Source organism: Hyla sarda, chromosome 9, assembly GCF_029499605.1.
Source record: "Hyla sarda isolate aHylSar1 chromosome 9, aHylSar1.hap1, whole genome shotgun sequence".
Classification (NCBI taxonomy): domain Eukaryota; kingdom Metazoa; phylum Chordata; class Amphibia; order Anura; family Hylidae; genus Hyla; species Hyla sarda.
This window is the reverse complement of record NC_079197.1, coordinates 59,196,882-59,213,299: the sequence shown is the minus strand read 5'-3', so window position 1 is coordinate 59,213,299 and position 16,418 is coordinate 59,196,882. Positions and strand designations below refer to the sequence as shown.

Here is a 16,418-nt window from a genome sequence, read left to right as displayed (position 1 = left end):
AGACCTAGAGCCCTTCTTGAAGATTGGTACCACATTAGCCTTGCGCCAGTCCCTTGGCACAATACCAGAGAATCTCTAAATATCATGAACAAGGGTACAGATATTACTGAACTTACCTCTCTAAGAACTCTTGGGTGTAGTCCATCCGGCCCTGGAGATTTGCTTACATTTACTTTACTTACCTTGTACCATCTCTACATTAAGCCAGTTCAGTACATTACATGATGTGTTACCAGCACTGACCTGGCCAATGTCAGCTCCTTTTTCCATAGTGTATACAGAACTAAAGAACCCATTCAGTAGCTCCGCCTTCTCTTGATCGCCTGTGACAACCTCCCCATTATCATTATTAAGGGGTCCTGCATGCTCTGTCCTTGTTTTTTTTTGTATTTATATATCTAAAAAAATATTTAGGATTAGTTTTGCTTTCTTTGGCCACCTGTCTCTCATTTTGAATTTTTGCTGTTTTTATTACATTTTTACAGATTTTATTAAGCTCCTTGTACTGTTTAAATGTTATAGCTGACCCATCAGATTTGAATTTTTTGAAGGCTATTTTTTTGTTGTTTATTGCTCTTTTAACCTCTTGTCAGCCATGTAGGATTTAGTTTTAATCGTTTATATTTGTTCCCCTTTGGTATAGATTTAGCTGTATAGTTATTTAGAGTTGATTTAAAGATATCCCATTTACCTTCTGTATCAGTATTTGAGAACACCTCCCACCAGTCTATGTCCTGTAGTGCAGATCTCAGCCCAGGGAAATTTGCCTTTTTAAAGTTATATGTTTTTCCCTTCCCCGTCTGTCTTTGTTTTCTACATTTTAAGTCAAAAGTAACTATATTGTGGTCGCTATTACCAAGGTTTTCCCGCACAGTTACATTACCAACCAGCTCTGCGTTGTTGGAGATTATCAGATCCAACAAGGCATCACTTCTTGTTGGGTCCTCCACAAACTGGCCCATAAAATTATCCTGCAATAAATTTAGGAATTTTCTCCCCTTTTTAGTTTTAGCCAGCCCCCGGCCCCAATCTATATCTGGATAGTTAAAATCTCCCATTATTACCACTGTACCTGCCCGGGCGGCCCTCTCTATTTGTTTATACAGCCAACCTTCTATATCTACAGTGATATTAGGGGGTCTGTAGATTACACCAAATACAATTTTTTCAATATTTCCCTCCTTTTGTAATTCTACCCACAATGATTCCACATTCTCAGAATCATCACACACTATGGCATCGTTCACACTGACTTTCATACCACTTGTTACATACAGACAGACTCCACCACATTTTCTGTTCATTCTGTCCTTGCGAAACAATGTAAACCCCTGCAGATTGACAGCCCAGTCATGCGAGGAGTCCAGCCATGTCTCAGTGACCCCAACTATATCAATATGTTCCTCCAGTATCCAGGCCTCAAGCTCCCCCATTTTATTGGCTTCTGCCATTTGTGAACAAACACTTTACATTTCCATTAAGTTTTACACATATAGTCTCACTAATGGGATTTTCAGAGTTATTGGGGTTAATGTTATTTTTTTAGTTATAAGGGCTAATTGTACTATTTAAGTTAATGGGGCTAATGGGATTTTTTGAGTTAATGGGGCTTATTGTAGTTATTGATTTATTGGGGCTAATGGAATTTTTTTAATTATTGGGATTACAATTTTTCGGGCTACATTTATTTTTACGGCTGGTTTGTAACCCATGGATCTCCTTATCCACTGCTCTTAACCTCCCCCCACAGGACTCCTCTCCACCCACCATTATGTCCTAACCCCTCTCTAACCTATCCATCCCACTGTCTGCTTTCTTTGCTTTATTATCCTCCCCCCACTCACCTAGTTTAAATACTCAGCCACCCTTTCCAGGATTCTCTCCCCCAGCACAGGGGAACCCCTTCCATTCAGGTGCAAATTATCCGTAGAATAGAGTTTGTACCCCAATGAAAAGTCAGCCCAGTGCTCTAAAAACCCAAACCCTTCCCCCTTACACCACGACTTAAGCCATGCATTTAACTCCCTAAGCTCCCGCTGTCTTTCCTGCGATGCGCATGGCACAGGAAGTATTTCAGAGAACACAACCTTAGAGGTCCTTCCCTTCAGCTTGGCACCTAGTTCCTTGTAATTATTCAAGGTCCTCCACCTACCATGTATTCTGTCGTTGGTTCCCACATGGACCACGACAGCTGGGTCATCCCCAGCCCCCCCTAGTAATTTGTCCACCCTTTCCACCACATGCCGAACCCTGGCACCAGGGAGACAGCAAACAATTCGGTTGAGGTGGTCTTGGCGACAAATTATTCTATCCGTCTTCCTGATTAAAGAATCCCCTACCACAACTAACTGTCTTGGCCTACCTGTGTTACCATCCCCCACACTACTAGTTGAGCTGTTCCCCCGGCTGTTAGGGAGACCAGTATCCACTAGGGTTGCCATCTCTGATACTGAGGCCCTCGCATCATCGCCCAAGTTGGCAATTTTACTTGGGAGATCAGAAGCAGAAGTGACCTTCCTTTTCCTTGCCCCCTTTCCAGTCCCTCTAACTACATTAACCCAGCTCCCTACTTGGGCCTCCTGGCTAGTTTCTCCAACCTCCATTTCTACTCCACTAACTGCTTGCTCTGTAAGATTGTCAATCGCCCTCAATGTTGCATTTTGCTCCTCTAGATCTCTAATACGAGCTTCCAGGTGGGCAACGTGCTCACATTTGTCACAGCGGTATTCAACCTGAAGCTGCTGCTCCAGAGATGTATACATGTGGCACAATGTCCACTGAAGAAAACCTCCAATCCTGCTGTCTATATCCTTGGTGACAAACAGCAGTTATTAACTATTAAGAAAAACTACTTTTATCAAGGGAGTGTAATACTTACAGTTACAGTGGGTCCTGCTTACAACTCCTGCTTTTTAAACTTCTGCATATAAAACTTCTCAGATGTTAACACTTAAGAATACAAACCAAAGCTTCAGTGAGACTCAGCCAGAGCAGGGCTCACAGAGTATCCCAGTCAGTTTTAAACACCTGAGAATAGTTAATCAATTAACCCCTCCCCCAGGTGTGCTACAGACAGGAGGAGAAAAAAAATGCAAGGGTTATGCAACTGCTGGAGACACTCTGGTTGGAAAACAATGATCCACAGTATCTGCACCAACACAAACTTGTTTTAGACTAAATTCAAACACTCCAAGCTTACAGACTTACACTCAGCACATGAACTTCTGCGTATAAAACTTCTCAGATGTTAACACTTAAGAATACAACACTTTAGAATATAAACCAAGCTTCAGTTGGGCAGACTAGATGGGCCAAATGGTTCTTATCGGCCAACACATTCTATGTTTCTATTTGTTAAATATGATTTTTACAGTTTAAATAATATTTGCTGACATTTTAGAAGAGACATTCTGAAAGAAGGTTTATAAAGTGGTGCACCACATACTATTTCCATTTACATAACAAATACCCAACCTGTGGTATTTGAATTCCAAATAATGTTGTAAACAGCCCTTACACCAGACAACCTAAACATTTATCCCAAAGCGCTGCCTTTGGCAATCTCTGGCTCTGCCAGAGCGCTGTATTGAGGGGATGTGTCAGCCACCGCTTCGTACAGTGGTCGGCACGCCCTCTCTGGCCAGTGAGCTGGGGGCCCCAGCGGTCAGACCCCCTGCAATCTGAAATGTATCCCCTATGCTTAGCATAGGGTTTAAAGGGGTATTCTGGGAATTTTTGTTTTATTTGACTATGCTACAGGGGCTGTAAAGTTAGTGTAGTTCATAATATAGTGTCTTTACCTGTGTGTGATGGTTTTCTCACAATTTTTATGTGATTTTCACCCCAATATTTATTTTTAACAGCATACAAAATGACTGCTGTATCGGATTTTTCCCAGCTTGCAATGTGGTTGAGACCTGACTCACTAGTCAGCTGATGACAGGGAGCCTGTCTTCTTCAATGGGTGGAGGGATCAATCTGCAACTAATGCAACAGCTGTAGGCATCCTGATTGTAGACCACAGGTCTGCAGCTCATTTATGTTTCAATGGGTGGGGTGGCTGATGTGTGGGAAGGATGAAAACGGTATCATGGGTGGGATTTGTAGGCAAACAAGAAAACTGAAAACAGGAAATACAAGTTCACAGAAAGCTAGCCACAGTATTATGGTAATCTTACAGCATAGCCATTTAGCCCAAGACAAGCGCAGATCCTTCCTAAGCATGTCCATTACTGTCTGCCAGGTATGTACTAAAATCACCTTATGCTGGATAACCCCTTTAAGTTGTTCTACACTGGACTACTCCTTTAACCCCTTAATGACAATGGACGTAAATGTACAACATGGTGCGGTTTTTACTTAGCGCACCATGTCGTACATTTACGTCATGTACATGACCGCGAGGACCGGACCGGTGCTTGCGTCATTTCCCCCCCCCCCCCTCCCAATAAAAATGTAAATCTGCCCTTTTCCCCATTTTATCCTTAAAAAGCATTAAAAAAAATGTATAAACATCTGGTATATCTGTGTGCATAATTGTCGGAATTATCAAAATATAATGTTAATTATACCATATGGTGAATGGCGTTACCGTAAAAAAAAAAGTTTTTTGTCACATTTTATTAAAAAAAAATGTATAAAAAGTGATTAAAAAATTAAATATAAGCAAAAGTGGTACCATTAAAAACTACAGATCACGGCGCAAAAAATTTGCCTCATACCGCCCCATATACGGAAAAATGACAAAGTTATTGGTGGTCAAATTGGTCAATTTTAATCATATTTTGTTAAAATAGTTTGAGATTTTTTTTAAAGCGGTACAATTATCAAAAAACATACAACATGAGTATCATGGTAATCGTATTGACCCACAGAATAAAGAAAACATGTCATTTTTACCATAAAGTGTACAGCATGAAAGAAAACCCACCCCAAAAGTACTTTACCATGCACCCACAGGCCTCTGCTGCTCAGTGCTGTTCCCCAGCCAGAAAGAGAAATGAAGTCCTCCTCCTGAGTCCTGACTGACTCTCCTCAGTCAGACTCAGACCAGGATCCGCTGCCTGCCCTACTCTGCCAAATTCCAATTCAGACTGTGGTGTCACAGTCACACAAGGGACGTCGCTGAAGCTCTGTGCTCTTCCACATGACTTTAGAAAAGCAGGCAGCATGCAGCAGGTTAATTAAACCTGTGCTGCCTGGCTTCTCTATCCGGCTGTCAGAAGCGCAGCACTGTCACACCCCATACATAGTAATTATTGTGTATGTGATGTGACAGTGCTGCGCTCCTGACAACCGGCTAGATGAGACCTTACGGCTGTGTAAAACTGCTCTCCCCCTTGCTGTCTCCTATTGGCCATTGGGCCGATTGACACATTAAACCAGCAAATTATATGATAACCTGGGGTTGTTTATCATGAATGGATCAATGGCATATACGATCACCTGACACTCCTTCATTCTCTATGGATCTTCCAAACCTATCAGAGTGAATTGAGTGGATGATGATCCAGGGAGCTGCTTTTAATTTATCTGGGAGATAAAGGACCTTTATTCTTGTGATTGGTATTCAGCAGTTGGACACTCATGATCAGAAATGTAGCACCTATCCTGTCGATAGAAGACTAGCTTAAATTTTGGGATAACCCCTTATTTCATACCCCCCGATCATACCATACCCTTTCATGTATACTGCTCCTATGGACTCCTCTCTCTCATATAAATACTGCTCCTGAAAACCCCCTTGGGCCCCCTGTCTCATATAGACTGCTCCCATTGGCCCCTTGTCTCATAAACTGGTCTTATGGCCACCATTTCTCATATATATACTGCTACCATGGCCCCCTCTTTCATATATTCTGCTCCAATGTGCCCCTCTGTAATATACGGTATACTGCTTGCAGGACCACACTGTCTCATTTATTCCGCTCCAATGGATTCCTCTCATGTATACTGCTCCTTTAGACCCCCTTTCATATATACTGCTCTCATGGGCCTTCAAACTGTGATACTTTTTTTTTTTTAAGAGAAATACTCAATCCAGTTTGTGACTTCTGTGAGATCATTTTATATTTACAGGAATAAGGATAAATGGTTCCTCATGAAAGTGGTCCCCTCTTTCATCCTGTGTATGTTGTTTTAGCGTGTTATGATAAATGACATTTCAAATATAAAAAATATAAAAAATAATTTCCTTTCTTTTTTGCAGATACCTTCTCAAATGCATGTTGATATTATAATGAGTTTGCTGAAGACTGACCCAGAAGTTGTAGACTATTTATTACGTCAAAAATCTGCAGGCACTCAGTAAGTGGCAAACATTTTTAACCTCTTTACTCAATAGCCTGTTTTGAACTTAATGACCAAAGCAAATTTTAAAAATATGACATGCGTCCACTTATTTGGTAATAACTTTGGAACGCTTTAATTTATTTTATTTACATTAGTGGTAAATTTTGATTGATATATTTAGTGTTTTTTGTTAAAAAATAGATTTAAAAAAATTGTGAAAATTACAAATTTACAGATTTTATATTTTTTGCTCGTACGACAAATAGCCATGCCGCACCAAGTTAATGATTAATTCACATCTACAATATGTCTTCTTTATGTTCCCATTATTTGATAAACATTCTTTTACTTTTTTAGAATGCTAGAGGGTTTATAAGTGTAGTAGCAATTTTCCAGATTTTCAAGAAAATTGCAAAATCTTATTTTTCAGGGACCAGTTCAGTTCTGAAGTGAAATTGAAGGGCCTGTATGTTAACCCCATAAATCACCCCATTTTATAAATTGCACCCCTTAAAGTAGTCAGAATGGCATTAAATAAGTTTATTAACCCTATAGGTGTTTCACAGAAATAAAAGCAGAAGAAATAAAAGTAGAGGCGGAATTTTTAAATTTTATTTTTTTGTAGATTTTTCATTTTAATAAAAAATTTTTCTGTAACACAGTAGGTGTTGACAAAGAAATAAAACTCAAGATTTATTCCCCGAATTCTGACATACTTAGAAATATCCCACATGTGGCCTTTGTGCGCTAAGTGTCTCTCACACAGGCCTCAGACATGAAGGTGTGCTTTGTGGATTTTGGGGCATCCTATTAGTTTAGGATATTTTGTTGGCATCATATAAAATTACAGGGGCCTTGGAGCAAAATATTTTTGGAAGATAAGTTGACGCTTTCATTGGTACCATTCTGGGGTACATGTGACACTCTGAGTGTTTTTTTATTTTATTTATTATGAGGTGGTATACATAAGAAACTATTTTGCGGTTGTTTTTTATTTAAATTTTTTAGGTCGTTCATCATGAGGTATAAATGACATGTTAGTTACCCTGCAGGTTGATAGGATTACGGCAATACCAAAATGATATACTTTTTTTTTTATATTTTAGTTCATTTATGGCATAAAAACTTTTTTTTTCCGGGACTTGTTGATGTACTTGGGGGGCCTATTTTTGGGGTTGTATTATACACATATATAATTTATTTTATTATTTTTTATATTTTTTTCACTTTCTCCCCCCCACTTTTTTCACACTAGTTTTTTTTACTATTATACACATAATTCAATGCAGTACACATCTGTACTTCATTGAATTATGCCTATGTCTGTCAGTCCTGATTGCTCATATTGTCATGAAAACAGAGGCCACAGGCCACAGAGGCCACAGGTTTTTCCTGCATTTTGGCAGTTTTTCTGGCGTTTTTTTCTGGCGTTTTCCCTGGTGTGTGGAAACAGCCAGTTTTGTCCCCTGTGGCAGTTTTTCTCAATGTCTTCAGGTACCACTCTGTGGGTCGGATGCTGAGCGCCCGGTCCACAAAGTGTAAGGAGATGAGGAGTGATTTATAGCATCACTACCCACCTCCCCCGGCCGTATAGTATACCAGGGTGTGTAGTGTACCCGGGTATACTATACAGGAGCCGGGAATCCTGTCACCAGACTGACAGGACTCCCTGCTCCTATAGCCCCTTTGTGCGGTATACAGAATATACAGCTATCTATAGATAGCTGTATATAGTGTATACAGAACAGGAGGTCCAATTACCTTCCTCGCTCCCTGTCCTCGTCGGGTCAGTGTAGCTCCGCCCCCTAGTGATGACATCATTAGGAGTGGAGCTACAGAGGGGAGTCAGGCTAGGAAGGCTCTGTGAAGCCCTGTTTACATTGTCCGTTTTGTATAATGTGGACAGACCCTTCTGGCAGTGTCTTCCCAGATAGGGAGATTCCAGCTGTTGCTAAACTACAACTCCAAGCATGCCCAGACAGCCAAAGGCTGTCTGGGCATGTTGGGAGTTGTAGTTTTGCAACAATTGGAGGCTCGCTGTTTGGGAAGACATTGCAATATGGGCGCTCTACCCAGCGGACAGCGACAAAAATGTACTAACCAATATTTTGTGTTTTTTTTTTTCTTCTCGTTTCAGATCCGTGTATGCAGAGGATTATGGCGGATTCGATGGATTACGGAGGATGAACTTTTTTTTCTTTTAATAAAATGGTTAACGAGGGCTATGGGGGAGTGTTTTTTTAAATAAAATAATTTTTCCAATGTGTTTTTTTTAAATTGAATTTTCAGGCTAAGTAGTGGAAGCCGATCATATTGACGGAATCCATTACTAAGCCAGGGCTTAGCGTTAGCCCCAAAAACAGCTAGCGCTAACCCCCAATTATTACCCCGGTACCCACCGCCACAGGGGTGCCGGGAAGAGCCGGTACCAACAGGCCCGGAGAGTAAAAAATGGCGCTCCTGGGCCTAGGTGGTAACAGGCTGGCATTATTTATGCTGGGGATGGTCAGTAACAATGGTCCTCGCCCACCCTGGTAACGTCAGGCTGTTGCTGTTTGGTTGATATTGTTATGAGAATGAAAATACGGGGAACCCTATGCGTTTTTTTAAATAAATAAAATAAAATAAAAATGCATAGAGTTCCCCGCATTTTCATTCTCAGCACAATACCAACCAAACCGCAAACCAGCCTAAATAACGCCAGCCTGTTACCGCCTAGGCCCAAGAGCACCATTTTTGAAGCTCCGGGCCTGTTGGTACCGGCTCTTCCCGGCACCCCTGTGGCGGTGGGTACCGGGGGAATAATTGGGGGTTAGCGCTAGCTGTTTTTGGGGCTAACGCTAAGCCCTGCCTTAGTAATGGATTCGGTCAATAAGACCAGCTTCCACTACTAAGCCTGAAAATTCAATTTAAAAAAAACACAACATATTGAAAAAAATTATTTTATTTAAAAAAAACCCTCCCCCACAGCCCTCGTTAACTATTTTATTAAAAGAAAAAAAATCCAGTTCATCCGTTATAATTCATCGAATCCACCGTAATCCTCTGCATACATGGATCTGAAAGGAGAAGAAAAAAAAACACAAAAAAAATGGGTTAGGACCGTTTTTGCACTCTCCGCAATGCAATGCAATGTCTTTCCAAACAGGGAGCCTCCAATTGGTGCAAAACTCCAATTGGTGCAAGACTTCAACTCCCAACATTGCATTGCGCTCTCCGCAATGCAATGTCTTCCCAAACAGGGAGCCTCCAATTGGTGCAAAACTTCAACTCCCAGCATGCCCAGACAGCCTTTGGCTGTCTGGGCATGCTGGGAGTTGTAGTTTAGCAACAGCTGGAGTTTACCTATCTGGTAAGACACTGGCAGAAGGGTCTGTTCACATTATACAAAACGGACAATGTTAACAGAGCCTCACATGCTGGTTGGATTTATGCTGTACACGTTTGTAGGATTCATGCTGTACATATGTTCATAGGATTTATGCTGTACACATGCTTGTAGGATTTATGCTGTAAACACGTTTGTAGGATTTATGCTGCACATACGCTGGTTGGATTTATGCTGTACACACGCTGGTAGGATTTATGCTGTACATACATCCGTAGGATTCTGCTGTACACGCTTGTGGGATTTATGCTGTACACACGCTGTATATTCTCATTATTCATACGCTTGTAAATTTTATACTATTATACACGCTTATAGGATTCATGCAGTACTTGTAGGACATACGCTCGTAGGGTTATATTGTATACACACTTGTAGAGTCATACTGTATATACCCTTGTAGGGTTTATATTGTACACAAGCTTGTAGAATTATATGGTACACTCACTTGTAGGATTTATAACCGTACTCTCGCTAGTAGGACTTATATTGTACTCACGCTCGTGCACGTTTATAGGATTCATGCTGGTAACATTTATACGGTACACGCGCTTGTACAGGCTTGTAGGATTCAGAAGTTTCTTATTGTTTATACGCTTGTTGGATTTATACTATACACACGCTCGTAGGATTCATGCTGTACTTGTTGGGCTCATCCTGTACATATGCTTGTAGGGTCATACTGTACACACGCTTGTAGGGTCATACTGTACACACGCTTGTAGGGTTTATACTGTACACACGCTTGTAGGGTTTATACTGTACACTCGCTTATAGGATTCATACTGTACACTCGCTTGTAGGATTATATTGTACACTCACCTTTTAGGATTTATACTGTACACTTGCTTGTAGGATTTATACTGCATTCACGCTTGTGCACGTTTGTAGGGTTCATGCTTGTAGTATTTATACTATACACACGCTTGTACATGCTTGTAGGATTGTGCTGTGTACATGCTTGTAGGATTGTGCTGTGTACATACTTGTAGGATTCATGCTGTACACACCTGTAGGGTTTTCTGCTGTACACACGCTTGGTGTAGGATATGCTGTACACGCGCTTGGTGGATTCATACTTTACACATTAGGATTATACAATACAATCGCTTGTAGCATTTATACTGTACACTCGCTCGCACAATTTATACTGTATACTCGCTTGGACAAGCTTGTAGGATTTATTTTGTACACGCGCTTGTTGGGTTTTATACGGTACACACTCTTGTAGGTTTCATGCGGTACATACGATTGTAGCATCCATACTGTACACTTGCTCGTAGGTTTTACGCTGTATACACGCTTGTACACGCTTGCACACGCTTGCAGGGTTCATACTACACACGCTCTTGTAGGAGCATTTGATACTGTCCCTCATAGACGTCTGACAGGTAAGTTAAGGTCTTTGGGTTTGGAAATTTTAGTTTGTAACTGGATTGAACACTGGCTCATGGATCGTACCCAGAGAGTGGTGGTCAATGATTCGTACTCTGATTGGTCCCCGGTTATTAGTGGTGTACCCCAAGGTTCAGTACTGGGCCCGCTGTTGTTTAATTTATTTATCAATGATATAGAGGATGGTATTAACAGCTCTGTTTCTATCTTTGCAGATGACACCAAGCTTTGTAGCACGGTACAGTCTATAGAGGATGTGCATAAGTTACAGGATGACTTGGATAGACTAAGTGTCTGGGCATCCACTTGGCAAATGAGGTTCAATGTGGATAAATGTAAAGTTATGCATCTGGGTACTAATAACCTGCATGCATCGTATGTCTTAGGGGGGATTAAACTGTCAGTCACTGGTAGAGAAGGATCTGTGTGTACTTGTAGATCACAGACTACAGAATAGCATGCAATGTCAGGCTGCTGCTTCCAAAGCCGGCAGGATATTGTCATGTATCAAAAGAGGCATGGACTCAAGGGACAGGGACATAATACTCCCCTTTTATAAAGCATTGGTACGGCCTCACCTGGAATATGCTGTTCAGTTTTGGGCACCTGTCCATAAAAGGGACACTGCGGAGTTGGAAAGGGTGCAGAGACGCGCGACTAAACTAATATGGGGCATGGATCATCTTAGCTATGAGGAGCGATTAAAGGAGTTACAATTGTTTAGTCTTGAGAAGAGACGTTTAAGGGGGGATATGATAAACGTATATAAGTATATTAATGGCCCATACAAAAAATATGGAGAAACTGTTCCAGGTTAAACCCCCCCAAAGGACGAGGGGGCACTCCCTCCGTCTGGAGAAGAAAAAGTTTAGTCTCAAGGGGCGACACGCCTTCTTTACCGTGAGGACTGTGAATTTATGGAACGGTCTACCTCAGGAACTGGTCACAGCAGGAACAATTAACAGCTTTAAAACAGGATTAGATACATTCCTGGAACAAAATAACATTAATGCTTATGAAGAAATATAAAATCCCATCCCTTCCCCAATATCACGCCACACCCCTACCCCTTAATTCCCTGGTTGAACTTGATGGACATATGTCTTTTTTCTACCGTACTAACTATGTACACACACTCATAGGAATCACACTGTGTACACGCTCACACGAGTTATACTGTACGCACGTTCATAGTATTACACGGTTCTCACACTCGTAGGATTAATACTGAACATGCACTCATAAGGATTGTGCTGCACACCCGGTCGCAGGACTTGTATCGTGCAGGTTTGTAGGGTTATATTACATGTGTGCTCGTGGGAATCATGCTGTGCGTGCGCTTGCGGTATTTGTGAAGTTCGCACGCTCGCAGCGTTCAGCGCATGGGGTGTGGCCCTGTACGCAGGTATGTGGTCATAATAGTTGCTACATGCTTGCATATTCTTCGTCATCGGTTGTGGTTAGCCACATATGCATTTGCTGGTGGTGCATATGCGCATATAGTTGGCCCGAGTATAGGTTCATCAAGTTGGCGGTACAGCCACGTCGAGCTGTTTTACGTCAGTTTCGCACAGTCGTTCTGTACACATCTGTATATAGGCAGGGAGTTACATGGCAGTTGTTGCTGACACGTCTTCAGAACGACAATTACACAACCCACAGGCGGTGTTTACCCATTAAACCGTTCGCTGCAGACAGGGTACGTTGCATTATTGTTGTTACTGACATGTCTTCAGAACGACATTGACACTACACACAGGTGGTATTTATCCATTAAGCCTGCCACGTTGCAGAAAGGGTACATTGCATTATTGTTGTTACTGTTACGCCTTCAGCACAACAATAACATGACACATAGGTGGTGTATACCCATTATACCTGCCTCGTCTGCAGGGGGATACATTGCAGTTGTTGTTACTGACACGTCTTCAGAGCAACGGCATTATGACACATAGGTGGCATATACCTGTTATGCCTGCCACGCCTGCAGGAGGGGTACGTCGCAGAATTGCTGTTACCAACATGCCTTCAGAACAGCAATAACACCACACATAGGTGATGTTTACCCATTATACCTGCCACGTCAGCAGGGGGATACATTGCATAGTTGTTGTTGACACTTCTTCAGAGCAACAACATTACGACACATAGATGGTGTATACCCATCATGCCTGCCACGCCTGCAGGGAGGTACATTGCATGGTTGTTACTGACACGCCTTCAGAGCAACAGCATTATGACACATAGGCGGTGATTTACTCATTATTCCTGACACGTATATAAATACAGTAGAGAGATCGCCTCACATCAGGACTTTCTAGTTATTGTACAGTGGGATAGACACCGTATGAATAAATCCAGGTGTTGCATCATACGTCAGTGTTTCGGGTAGTTGTATAGTGATTCTAGGCACATGTGTGGATAAGTCGCTCTGTGCATCTGGTCATATAGTTTGTTCAGTGTATATGCTCACCCATACAGTTCGTTCTAGCCACATGTTCATAGTTTGTTCGGTACATACGCTCAAAGCTTATGCATACACTTATATAGTTGACCTAGACCAGTCACGTCTACAGGTCAGTCTGGATACAACCTGACACGACTAAGGGTGGCGATAATGTCTTTGTATACGTTGTGTTCTTTCAGCAATTGGGTTATGCTACAGGGATAGCATGATGTTTCCATTGTTAATTACCACGTCTATGGGTATGTCATGATTACGACCTGTTTTGGTTCAGGGTGACGGTCATACTGTTAGTTACAGATTTAGTTGAGTCTTTCATGTTTCGATCTATCACGTCTATAGGTCAGTTCAGTTGCAACTTCAGGTCGGCGGTAACGTCATCACGTGTCCATACGTTTACTTAGCATTGGGGACATAGCTTGGTTCTGTGTGGTTGGTTTGGTTTGTCTTGGCCTAGATTGACGAGGTTAGTAGTCACATGTTGGGTGAGTCTCATCATCATGTTGCTGCATAAGGGGTTGCATTGACGTTCACGTCCACAGGTTGGTTATAGTGGTAACCTGACACAGGTTTAAGTTGGTGATTACGTAGTCTTTGTGTATACACATTGTTAGCACTCGGAGTTGTGTATATACGGGCATAGGGTGGTTCTCAGTCGAGACTTTTCACGCTCACAGCTCACAGAGAACTTCCTACACGTAGCCTAGAATACTTACGTGATATTTTCATTAGATACCTAGTGGATGTCTTACTTGCCATTTTATTCTACTTGCATTCATCGGGTCTTGCCATTTTCCTTGCATCCAGCATAATACCAGCATAATACCAGCATAATCAAAATATATCTGTCAGGTATCCAGCGTAACATCGTGTGGTTTTCCTCTGACAGGGCACCATTGTTTGCATTCCATGCCATCAAATCTACCTTGAAGAGTGTACGAAGAGGGAGGTTGCGAGCCCTCTAGCAGCCGTCACCTCTAGCAGCTGACCTAGTTAGTTGGTCAGCTGACGCTTAGGTAATTCCCCATCGGGACATCAGGACAGCTCATCGTTAGAGGCCGCGCTGTCTTTCAGTTGTCATGATTTCCTAAGGTTAGGGGAATTACATGCAGAGGCATAGCCATGGTTACAATAGCTTTGTAGGGATTAAATAATTACATGTTGAAAAGAGATGGCTAATGCTTTTGAAACGTTGGTTTGTAAATGTACTTTTATACAATTACAGGGTTTTGCCCTCTTTTTCTCCAGGCATATTCTATACGCTGCAGTTATGGCAAACCTGAGACTGCTTGGTTAGTTAGGGGTTGGTATTCAGCAGTAGTAGGGTAGGTAGGTACGCTTCTCGGGCAGGAGCTACGACCACAAGTATAAAGGCCTGCGCAGCCGACCTGAATTTGTGGGAGGAGCTGGCTGCCTTTAAGAACTCACGGCCGCCTCACATCCGGACGCTGTGGGTTCTTCGGTCTCACCCACCCTCCCCTAATATTCATTTACTCAGTTACAGGGTATGCCCTCTTTTTCTCCAGGCATATTCTATATGCTGCAGTTATGGCACACTTCAGACTGCTTGGTTAGTTAGGGGTTGGTATTCAGCAGTAGCAGGGTAGGTAGGTACGCTTCTTGGGAAGGAGCTACGACCACAAATATATATATATAATATATATATATATATATATATATATATATATATACATATATATACACATATATACATATATATACACATATATACATATATATATATACACATATATACATATATACACATATATACATATATACACATATATACATATATACACATATATACATATATATATATATATATATATATATACACATATATACATATATATATATATATATATATATATATATACACATATATACATATATATATATATATATATATATATATACACATATATACATATATATATATATATATATATATATATATATATATATATACACACACACACATATATATATGCCGCACATAATCATTTAGTGCTAGATCTCCTTAAATATGTACTTACAAGAAGCTATTTCGTCTTTGAGGGCCAGTCGTTCCACCAGCAACAAGGTACAGCGATGGGGAGCCCCTGCGCCCCCACTTTTGCAAATCTGTACCTTGGCTGGTGGGAGGACCAAAAAGTCTCCTCGGACGAAATGACAAAATGGACAGACCATGTAAATATCTGGCTTAGATTTATCGATGATATTCTGTTAGTATGGAATTCTACGGAGGAGGAATTTGAGCAATTTGTATCAGCACTAAATAACAATGATCTTAATCTGAGGTTCACTTCAACAATAAGCAAGACCCATCTTGAATTTTTGGATCTTCAGATTCGGATCATGCCTGATTGTACAATCGAGACCTCCTTATATAGAAAACCTACTGCAACGAATACCCTTCTTCGGTGGGATAGTAGTCATCCACTCCCGCTGAAGAGGGGTATTCCAACCGGTCAATACTTGAGGGTGCGCCGTAACTGCTCCACCCTAGGAGAGTTTAAAATCAAAGCGCAGGAATTAAGAACTAGGCTGAGAGCAAGAGGCTACCCAAATAAAATATTGAAGAAAGCCTATAGTAGAGCTTTAAGGAGTCAAAGATCGAAATTACTTATCCCCCAAAAAAGAAAAAGAAAAAGAAAAAGAGAATACGAATACAGTCAGAATTATTGGAACTTATGATGATAAAAACTTTGAAGTAAAAAACATAATCCAGAAATATTGGCCAATCTTAAAAAGTGACAAGACCCTAGCAGAAACTCTATCAGAACAACCCCAGATAACATACAGGAGGGGTCAGAATTTAAAGGATAGACTTACTAAAAGCTGTTTTGAACCATTAACATCTAAAGAAACATGGTT

General features: G+C 41.2%; 1 protein-coding gene and 1 long non-coding RNA gene across 2 annotated transcripts in view; one reads left to right on the top strand and one right to left on the bottom strand.

Annotated features, from left to right (window-relative positions):
- LOC130291605 (rho GTPase-activating protein 6-like) overlaps positions 1 to 16,418 on the top strand; it is an 851,736-nt gene that overhangs the window by 743,924 nt on the left and 91,394 nt on the right. The window contains exon 11 of the mRNA XM_056540562.1: positions 6,209 to 6,306. Within this exon, the coding sequence (XP_056396537.1) occupies positions 6,209 to 6,306 (98 nt within the window). The remainder of the gene's footprint in view (positions 1 to 6,208; positions 6,307 to 16,418) is intronic.
- The window catches only part of LOC130291606 (uncharacterized), a 97,671-nt gene that overhangs the window by 11,762 nt on the left and 69,491 nt on the right, over positions 1 to 16,418 (bottom strand). The gene's annotated exons all lie outside the window — the stretch shown is intronic.